General features: G+C 38.0%; 1 protein-coding gene across 1 annotated transcript in view; it reads left to right on the top strand.

Annotated features, from left to right (window-relative positions):
- Positions 1-10,560, top strand: part of LOC112152556 (periphilin-1) — a 14,170-nt gene continuing 3,610 nt past the window's right edge. Inside the window, exons 1-9 of the mRNA XM_024282212.2 lie at positions 1-241; positions 671-732; positions 2,457-2,527; positions 3,365-3,595; positions 3,670-3,731; positions 5,001-5,060; positions 5,375-5,529; positions 6,247-6,317; positions 7,725-7,859. Of these exons, the coding sequence (XP_024137980.1) occupies position 732; positions 2,457-2,527; positions 3,365-3,595; positions 3,670-3,731; positions 5,001-5,060; positions 5,375-5,529; positions 6,247-6,317; positions 7,725-7,859 (786 nt within the window). The 5' untranslated portion in view covers positions 1-241; positions 671-731. The remainder of the gene's footprint in view (positions 242-670; positions 733-2,456; positions 2,528-3,364; positions 3,596-3,669; positions 3,732-5,000; positions 5,061-5,374; positions 5,530-6,246; positions 6,318-7,724; positions 7,860-10,560) is intronic.

Genomic DNA, 10,560 nt, shown 5'->3' with positions numbered 1-10,560 from the left:
AACCAGACGGGGGCGCTGTTGTTCCACTTGTTTTTCCTATCGCCAATAACGAAGAAGAAGAAGAAACGGGAAGATAAGCTAAAGGCATGTAGGGATTTCTCCTGTGTTGTTTATTTTTTGCAATCAAAGGAAAATTACTTTAAAACAAAATATATTTATTATACTGACAAACACTTCTACTTTCGTCCGGATTGACGTGCAACGGGATCTTTGAGGCATGAATAATTGACATCGTTGCTTGGTGGGTTTCTTTTTCCACATTTTACCTTATTAGAGCTAGCTCACTCTGCTAACATCTATGCTAATTAAGCTTCCGAAGATCTCATGCTTTTAGGGTTGTTTATTGTATTCACATACTGCAGCATTAGCTCTGCAGAGTTAGCTAACATGATAGTCAGCCATTGTTAATTGTTGTTTTTTCCCTTAGAAATGTTCGTTGGTTTTAAAGAAAACGTTTCGTATTTACGGAATGTATATCATTAATGTATTTTAAGCCATTCTAGTATTTTTTTAAATGAAGGATAATGTATTAATTTAGTGTATGACGGTACTGGAATGTTGTTTGTAACGCTGTTAAACGCTGAACTATTGCACACGCGCAATAGCGATGTTGTCAAACTCTTTTTCTTTTCTTTTTTTTTTCTTTTCTCTCTTTTTTTTCTTTTAATAGGAATGATCTCAACGGATCTTTGAAGAAAACTAATAAAAGGAAGTGACGCACAACATTCAACAGTAAGTAAATACATGGATTTTTAATATAAATAGTCATTTATGTGTATTAATTTAAAGCAATACCATCTAAGTACATTTTGTTATTGTGCTGCTTAGGTAATTATTATGTACTTATGCAAAGTATTGACATCCAATCAATATTAATGTGAAACAGTAGGTTGTGTTGCACCAGCTTACCTTAAAGTTGACTTCTACCTTTCTAAATTATAACCAGACATTTATTTTTAAGCAATAAAAGCACCAAAAATGTTAACAAAAATATGATATCAAGCTCAGTCTAGGTAAACATTAATAAGCTGATTGGAAAAAATATATATAAAAATATATATATGGATATTACCAATTTAATAACATATCAAACATAAATAAATAAACACACACTCTCTCTAACTGGCTACGTTATTATATAATTTCTTATCAGCCAATCACATGCTGCAACTTGATGATTTCGGTATGTAGACGTGGTCAAGATGATCTGCTGCAGTTCAAACGGAGCATCAGAAGGAGAAAAAAGGGGATTGAAGTGACTTTGAACATGGTATGACAGGTCCCTGACAGGCTGGTCTTAGTGTTTCAGAAACTGCTGATCTACTGGGATTTTCCCCCCACAATCATCTCTAGGGTTTACAGAGAGTGATCAGAAAAAAAGAAAATATTCAATGAGCGGCAGTTCTGTGGATGGAAAGGTCCGGTTGATGGACTCAAATGACCTCCACAGTCACCAGATCTCAACCCAATAGATCACCTTTGGGATGTGGTACAAAAGGAGATTGATATCATGGATGTTCAGCCAACAAATCTGCATCATCTGTGTGATGTTGTTATGTCAATATGGACCAAACTCTCTGAGGAATGTTTCCAGTCCCGGCTACGGACAGTACTTGAACCTGGAAGGTGCTGAGAAAGCAGGCCTGGTCCATCTTCCACATACGGAGCCGTCTCTGACAGCCTATCTTGTGCCGTCCCAGAACCACGGTGTGACCGGCCCGACTACGCTGCCATCGAAGCATTGCTAATTTTCTGGTGGTCAGCTGGAGAAAATGTATCGAGCGCAAGCCGCCCGGGCTCTGAGCTCCGTGATCATGCTCCAGACCTACCAGGTAATGTGCCTGGCAGATCTTGGTGCACAGCTACCTACCAGCAGCCCACTAGAGCCCCTTCTGAACGAGGTCAGACTCGCCCAGATTATATTCTCCGGATGTCCCGCGGTGCAGCTCTCTCCCTCGGAAGAGGAATGGCTTTCACCGTCGTGGAACAGAGACACCTGTGACTCACCCTGCTGGATGTTCCTGAAAGAGACAGAGTGGCTTATTTGGATGAGCCGATATCTACAGAGCGCTTGTTTGGTCAGTCACTCGATGCAACTCAGACGAAGCTTGAACTGTGGAAGAAGCAGACCGGCGCTCTGACATGCGTCACTCCCCACCGCGATGTGAGTCCGAAGCCCACTTCAAGTCAGCAAAAACCAGCAGCAAAGATTCAAGCTCTGCCTCAAAGTCAAGACTGTCAAGAAGGCAAGTTTCTATCAACACACGGGTAACCTGGCAGTCGGTCTGGAGTAAAGAAAACGACACCAATCACTTCATGTTTTTGGCTATGAAAGTGTCTACTAACTTTTAATTGTTTTTTCCCTACTATAATTTAACAGTTTTGCTAAATATTTTTGAACATTTCTCTACATATTCTGATGAGAACTCATTATATTTCTTTCCATTGTGTTTTAGTGTCATATCAGTGGGGTCAAAGGTCAATCAGAGAGCAGTATGAGGACCATTTCTCCCATGATACAAGAGAGGTAAAGTAAAGATGTTTAAAGGGTAACCATGAGGTAAATTCACTTTTTTTGCTGTTGACGTCCATAAATGGGGCTTTAAAAGTGCTGTCTGCTGGTCCTTGCCACATTTTTGACAATTTAAAATAAAATTGTTTATTCCTGAAATTATAGTCTAACACAGTCTGTGTGCTGCCCCCTACTGGTTGAAACGAGGTATTACAGTTGGATTTTGTGATTGGTCAACTGACTTAAGTCAAACGTCATTTCAGGAGTTTCACCTACTCTAGTATAAAAGCCCCGCCCATCTTTGAATCTGTAGTGGTCGGTCGTTATCGTGTTAGCTTTAGCATGGCTCGTAGGTGCACAACTTTCCGTGGACTTAAGTCCAAATGGTATAAAATCCAGCGAACTCCATCCTGGTGATGGATTTGCAATGAACATTTTACTTGGGATTGTTTGCTCAGTACGTTAGCTTTTATTAGCTTATGATGCTTATGTCATTTTACCACTCAGACAGGGGTCCTCTTTAGTTTGGACCGTGAGCGTCTCCCTGTGGAGACGGTGGAGGGGAAAAATGGTGCATCCTCCACAGAAAGTTCTGTGGAAAAACTGGCATCACTTTGCTCGGTACCACTCTCCATATTGAAGACACAGTCAATCATAGATCCAAACCACACCTCCCCTCCTCATCCCGTCCTTTTTTTTTTGTTTTTTGCGTTTTTCAAATCGGGGTTGAGAATGCAGTCATCCTCCAACTGTCCTGTTGTGTTGCACTTTAAACACAGATGCTTTCTGAACAAAAGAAGTGTGTTCAAATTTCGGTTAATCTTGAATTGGGACCAACATTTCTCGCTTCAGGTGACAGTTCATCGAGTGGTCAATATCGTGGAAAAGAGGAACCTGGGACCACGACCAGCCATGGAGTACGACAGAGGGTTTAATGACCATTCGTGGTATGGCGGTTCTCAATATTACAAGGATACACAGGGATATTACACTGAGGACGGTTATCCGCCCAATGATGAGCAGTACTTTGATGAAAAACCCTACTACGGCAGTTTTGGGAGGAGTTCCTCGCAGCAGCAAATTGTAAGGATTTAAGGAATAAGTCAGTTAGTTTAGCTTCATGTAACTGCTGTATTTATATTGTTTCGTGTTTGTAGGAGGGCCCATACTCCCACAGAAGTTATGGGAAAGATGACTTGAGGCATCAGCTAAGCTCAAGGTAGGCAAGCTGCCCTAAATGTTGTTTTAAAAATATATTTGGTCTATTAAATAAAGGCATGTGAAAACTGTTTCATCCAGAAGGTATCTATTGCTGTTTTTTTTCTTTCTTTTTTTGTAAAGATAATATGGACTCACTTTTTTAGTCTGATATTTCATCAACCCTAAAATCCAGTCGAGGTGACCCTTTTAAAAAAATGTTGAACATTGTGTGTAATTAAAACTTTTGACCACTAGATGGAGGCAGAGCTCTGCTCCGATAAGATTGCTTTTGTACTTTTTAAACAACTGTGATACTTCCATGGTATTTAATACATATACATTTTAAAATATTTAATTGGATATTATAAATAATTAGATATGTAATTAAATTTTAAATCAAACAGTTATCAAAAGATGTAAAACTCCTTATTAAAAACAATGGGGAGAGAAATGCATCCTGGGAAATTAGTTGACTTCTTTACATTAGGAATGAAGCATTTTTAGGTAAAATAAATATCATTAAGAGAATTCAAGAGTTACAAAAATACGTTTTTTCCTTCTTTTGCTACTTTTATGTTGCCAGTGTAGGGGTTCAGTTCCTCCTACTTTTTGAGTATTCATGCCAGGCTAAAGACAAAGGGTACTATTGTCAACTCAAACACCACTCTGACCCCAGCTTTCACTCTACTCCAAGAGAAAGCACTCCTCCTTCAGTAAACCCCCTCATGTATAGTAGTCATCGAAATTATAAACCCCACAAGGATGTGAATCATTTTAAATCTGAAATACTTAAAGTTTTGCATCTTTTAAATATGGCTTGCTTATTTTTTGTCATGCACTTTACCAGCTGTTCATTTTTGATGAGTGTAAAATACTGAACCGCATATTCAGAAAAGCTACAATTTGGGATTTTCAGTATCCAGAAATGGAACGATTCCTGTTTATTTCATTCTAAAACAAGGGTATAGTGTTAAAACTGTTTCAAATAACTTTAAGCTAAAATATAAAGAACGTTTTAATTGCATAAAGATAAAACCTTAAACATTAACATTGAGCCTAAGGGAAAGATGCTGGGTAAAATTTAGTTTACACGTATTTCCATTATGTCCTCTATATATATTTGATAAACTGTTCAGTATTTTTTCTTAATTCATATTTTTACCACTTTATTATCTGTCTAAATATGGCTGCATTTCTTTTACAGATTGACAATGATTTTATTAAAATATATTGGGAAATAAAACCTCCTTTATCATTTATTTGTTCTTATCTTTTGATATGTGTTTAGGAAAAGCAGCAGAGGTCAACCTTTCCGAAAGAGAGGAGGTCGACAAAGCTATCCTCCCAGGTTAGTGCTAACCGCCGAAGCTGCTCTTTAGATCTCAATCTCACTTCTGCTGTGAGATTGTTCCACAGAAACTGTCTAAACATGATAGGAATCATGCTAAAACTGTTTAAAGCCAAAGAACGTTGATAAGTGGGGTAAACAGGGAAAAACCGTATACATTGAGCCACACAGTAAACATCCACAAGCTGTTGTACTTTATAGCAGCTCTCATGGAGCCCAGTACCCCTTTATCCAATCAAATAGCCCGGTCAAAATCGATCTGTATACATTATAAATGCCATTGTGTTCTTACTGAGATCTGCTTCTCCCTGCAGAGATGACCGAGACGACTTTAGGGCTAATAAGTCATTAGTAATTACCCGCGAACGCTCTCCTGTGAAGAAGGAGACCCCCTCATCTCCTGCTGCAAGCAGAAGCTTCACTCCTGACAGCGACAAAAGCTACAGCCACCAGCAGGCTCAGCAGAAGCGTAAGGATCACTGTGGAGCTCCACTAAACAGAGACTGTCATCTGTCATTCCTCAGCAGTTTACTTTCAATCTGGAACCCTTTTATTTGTTTTTTATTTCTACTTTTGATTAAAGTAAAGTAGTAGTAAAGTAAAGTAGTCATATACAACACAGTTGTATTAATGTAGACTTTTTTGACTCACACTTTGGATTAGTTTAAGTGTTGGAGCTAAACAAAGGCACTCCAGGTGAAACATCTGTTTGAGGAGGAGGTGTGTGATGTGAACCGTCATGGTTTGCTGTAACATGTTAGCTTGGTAATTACACCAACACCTCACTCTTTTAGAGGCTGGGAAAAGGATCCCCTTGGTTTATTGGGGTGGTTTGGTTTTGCATTCAGAACCTGACCCTTACTTTGGTGAGAAGGTAGTAAATACACAGACTTAATGAAGTCTCCAGAATCATGTTTGCTCTGGTATTTCTCTAACTTTGTATTGGGATCTTTAGAAGCTTTTAGCCGTGTGAATGATGGTGTTGGAATCACTTATTTGTATTTCTTACTATTTCAAATTAAAAAAGTCTAGGGGACGAAAACGTTACCATCTAAATGTCTTTCAGGAAATGACCTTTCAACTACCAAGAATAGAGTTTTAATTAAAATCTTGTATTTTTTGTCAGGGTACAATTTCTTTATTTTTTTTTGTGACTAACTTTACTTTCGTAATATTTTTTCTATAGATAAGTCCAGTTCGGGGACCAGCCAATCTTCCAGTAGCTCCGTTAAAGATTCTCCTTCCAGTTCTTCAAAGGTAAACATGAACTTCAATCACAGAAAACGGTTGTTTTGAAGTGAAAAATGTAGTTCTTAATGTAATAAATGTTTCTGAAAGAGTAAAAAAAAAACATGTTCTATAAAAGAGACAAAAGTTACAGCAGATTTAAAGAAAGTTGCATTAAATTTTAAGAAAGTTACAGCAAAGGTAAAGTAAGTTACAGCAAATGAAGAAAGTTACTGCAATTGTAGAGAAAGTTAAAGCAAATGTAAAGAAAGGTACAACAAATGTAAACAACGTTACATCAAATTTAAAGAAAGTTACTGCGAATGAAGAGAAAGTTACAGCAAATGTAAAGAGCTATAACAAATGTAGATGAAGTTACAGCAAATATAGAGAAAGTTACAGCAAAAGTTAAAACAAGTTGCAGTAAAATTGAGAAAAAGAAGGTTACAGCAAAAGTAATATATATATACGGAACCTGTAAAGGTACATAAAAAAAGTAATGGTATTTTGTACTGTTTTTTCTGTTTGTTTCGTTTCAATGTACCATTAGGGGGTTTGTATAAATGTTACCAATTAAGTAAAAAATGTAACTTAAAAAATAACTTTAAAAAGTAAGAAATTTTACTAAAAAGATAAGAATGAAGAAGAATGAATTTCCCCCTGTGGGATAAATAAAGTGTATTGATTGATTGAATAGAGACTGAAAAAGTTATCAATGTTACTGGGAAAAGTAGACAAAAAAATTACTACAAAGTAAGAAATATCACTGCCAAATAAAAAAAAAGCAAAATGTACTACCAAAGTCAGAAATGTTAGAGGAAAGGTTGGAAATGTTGCTAATAAAGTAACTAAGAAAGCAATTGTTACTGCAAAAGGTATGTTTCTGCAAAAATAAGAGAATTTAATTCAAAAGCAATAAAAAGTTGTTTTTAAAAGTTATAACATTTTACTGAAAAACTACTCTGAAAATAGCAGAAATAATACATTTTACTGCAAAAGTAAGACAAGCTACTGGAAAAGTAGTGACTGAAAAAAAGTATGAAATGTTACTGCAAAAGAAAAAAAAATATTCTCAAAAGTAATAGTGTCTGAAAAGTAATAAATGTTTCCGAAAAAGTATAAAAAGTCCCTTCTTAAGTACTAAAACGTCCTTTTTTATTAAAAGAACTAATCGAATGACTTAATGGTCTTTTTGTTTCTCTAATTACAAAGTGCCATGTGTGACATTGTGTTGTTAAGCGCTTCTAATCAGAAAGATTTACTGTTTATTGGGGCCTGTGTCTGTTTATTGCTGGCATGCATAACAAGACACACATGCAAACAAGAACTCGGCACCTGTAAGAAAGCAGACTTGTCTCTATTTGAAAGACTTTGAAACCAGAGTCAGTTTCTAAACCCGGCGACCCCAGCTTTGACCCTTCACCTTTGGCCCGCCAGGACCAAACTCCAGCATCTGCAGCAGAGTCAGAGGAGGTGGCGGCTGCCAGCGCGGAGCCAGAATTGACACCAGAGGAGGACTTAAAGGCTCGCCGCTTGGAGGCCATTAAGGCAAAAGCAGTGGAAATTGAGAAGGTGGGATGATTTGTTCTCTGAAATGACCTGACTTTATGAATCCCGGTGACCTTTTGCTGCTGATGTCCTAACATGACCTTACTATCTGCCTGCTTTCACTTCTGTTATTACCAAGTCCATGAAGACGTTTAAGACGGACAAGATAAAGTCTTGGTTCCTTTGTGGTTTTAGACGCGCTTTAATGTTAAGTAAGATACAAACTAAAAACTTTCAAACATTGAAGTTATTCTGTGTTTAAAAAAAAAGGTAAATTCTTTAAAAAGGTTTAAACTTTTGACTTCAACTTATTTGACCAAGGTAAAACACATAAAAAGCACTAAAACAAAAGGTTCTAGAGGAGATTCGGTTGAACAGCCCTCCTCTCCTCAGGTTGAGCAGTTCTGTGGCTTGCTATTTGCAGTTGCATCAGAGTACCACTTATCTGTTCCCGTCAAAGCGGGGCAGGAATTGCCCCGCAGGACGCAGGGCGGGGCCCACCCACGGCGTGGTGCATCTTTTGCCATTTGCTCTTGCACTGCCATTCCTAGCTCCTCCCTGGAGCGGAGATGTCTGTGAGGTGGCACAAACCCTGACTTGTGCGTCTTTACTGTAACATCTGCCTCACAAACGAGAAGTGTGGTGGTTTTGTGGACGGGGTAGATCTGGTAGGGGGCAGAGCAGGACCACTGAAGGGCAAAATGTTGTTTTGGTTGAGCTCCAGGAGCGAGTTAGTGTACAGTAAACCTTTCCTGGAAAAGTTTCTTAGTGTTTTTACTTCTTTTTTTTATTTCATCTGCTTCATTTGTACATTTAACTTTTTATTGTCTATTCTGACACTTATTGATAGTTTTATTGCTGTTTGTGGACGACAAATTAATCTTTTTTTTTTATTAACTATTTCTACTTGTTAACTCTTTCTCCTTGCTCACTTAGCTCACCATTAATTCAAAATCGGAAAATACATTCAAAGTGGAGCAAAATATTGCTTTTAGTGAAGAATTAACATTAAAATGCACTTAAAAGCTGGAAAAAGTAAATTGTTGCATGATATAAGCACATTAAAGTCCCACTCTGTTCATCTTTGGTCTTTTGTTAAAGCATTGCCAGTCGTCTTGTAATTAAGATTATTCAGTTTTTATTCAAAATCCAAAAATCTGTTGTCTATTAGAACCGTTTCTCTCTCCACTCAGAGCCGAGCAAGGAGCTTGTGACCCGCCTAGCGTATTTTCTATGTCACAATTAAGCTCTTTTTCAAACTGAATGCTTTCATCTGCTCCTGATTTACTACGATTTGAGTAAAGAATTACTCAGAAGTGCGATTTTGTCTTCATAAATGTCCATCATCAAAATTATGCCTCACAAACAAGTTTTCTATGTAGTGGGTCTTTAAATAACAACAGAGCTGCATAAAGAGTTACTGAAATATTGCTGAATGCCTGGCAATGGTTTCCAAAGAGGTCTATTTATCATCTCAATCAGTGCAAATGAAACATATCCATTTCAGCTCTTAGCCTCAGCACTGAGTGATTAAAACGGCTCTTTTAATATCCCCTAATGTGTACCAGCTCTCAAGTCATTACCCTACTTCCCTTATTATGCAGACTCCCTGCTTGCATCAGAGCCTCCTCGTGTACAACCTCACTCGTAAGCCCCCCACCTGGAATTCCATTGCTCGTTCCTGTTGGCATGTTCACAATTTGGACCTCCGCAAACTTCCGATTTGAGTAAAAGCCGGCGTTTCGAGGCTCCTCTTCAAGGCCCTCTGTGTTGCCGTTTCTCCAGAGGGTGCGTCTTGTGTGGCCGCTGCACTATATCAGGCCTAGAGATCAACTTATCGCTCCCATTCCAAGCAGAGAACCTCACTGTAAGCCTTTATTTTTCACAATTTAAGGGAGGGTTATTTTATATTTTAAATCAAAGTGGAAAAGAAAAGTCATTTCCGCACAGAAGCAGCCTTTTAAATGTACAGAATAGTTTATTGAAAACCATTGAGAAAAAAAGATGCAGTTTAGAAAAAGCAAAAAAAAAGAAAATGGTTACATGCCAAATTAGAATGCTTTTTTTATGCTATAAATGGCTTTATTTAAAAAGAAAACTGTAAGATCCACTGGAGAGCTGTAAACTGCAGCAGTCAACTTCTCACTTTAGTGGAAAACAATTTGCTTAAGTTAGAGTGAGAGGATTCTTTAAAAATTAAGTGGCGTGAAAACCTATTTAGTCAGCCACCAAATGTGCAAGTTCTCCCTCTTCCTGTAAGAAGATGAATGTCCTTACCAATCCATACTCATCAAAAACACTTCAGATCATGCTTTGTGAACTTTTATTGAAGAACATTGTAGTATGGATCAACATGAAGAGAGAACAATAGACTGTTCTGCAGCACAGCTCCGGATTATAATTATCATCCACTGTTATCTTTTTAATTTTCTCTCCGTTTCTGAATCAGCTGATGAAGCTTCTCTTTCACTGTGCTCACGCAGTTTTGACACAGCTATGTCAAAACTACGTAGTCAGTATTTGATGGTCCACCGCTCAATGGAAACGCTCACTTGAAATGCCTGGACCTTTCTAAACCGGCCAAGAGGGGACTGGATTGGTCCGAGCCGCTCAGTGGAAAAGAGGGGTTCCCCGTGTGGTTCTGGGGTTTTTGCTCACCGTTCTTGTGATCATTTTTACCCCATGATTGAGACAGATTATCAGTGGTCTTGTATGACTTCCATTT

This window comes from Oryzias melastigma, linkage group LG6 (assembly GCF_002922805.2).
Source record: "Oryzias melastigma strain HK-1 linkage group LG6, ASM292280v2, whole genome shotgun sequence".
Classification (NCBI taxonomy): domain Eukaryota; kingdom Metazoa; phylum Chordata; class Actinopteri; order Beloniformes; family Adrianichthyidae; genus Oryzias; species Oryzias melastigma.
The sequence above is the reverse complement of the archived record's forward strand: the minus strand, read 5'-3'. Positions and strand labels throughout refer to the sequence as shown.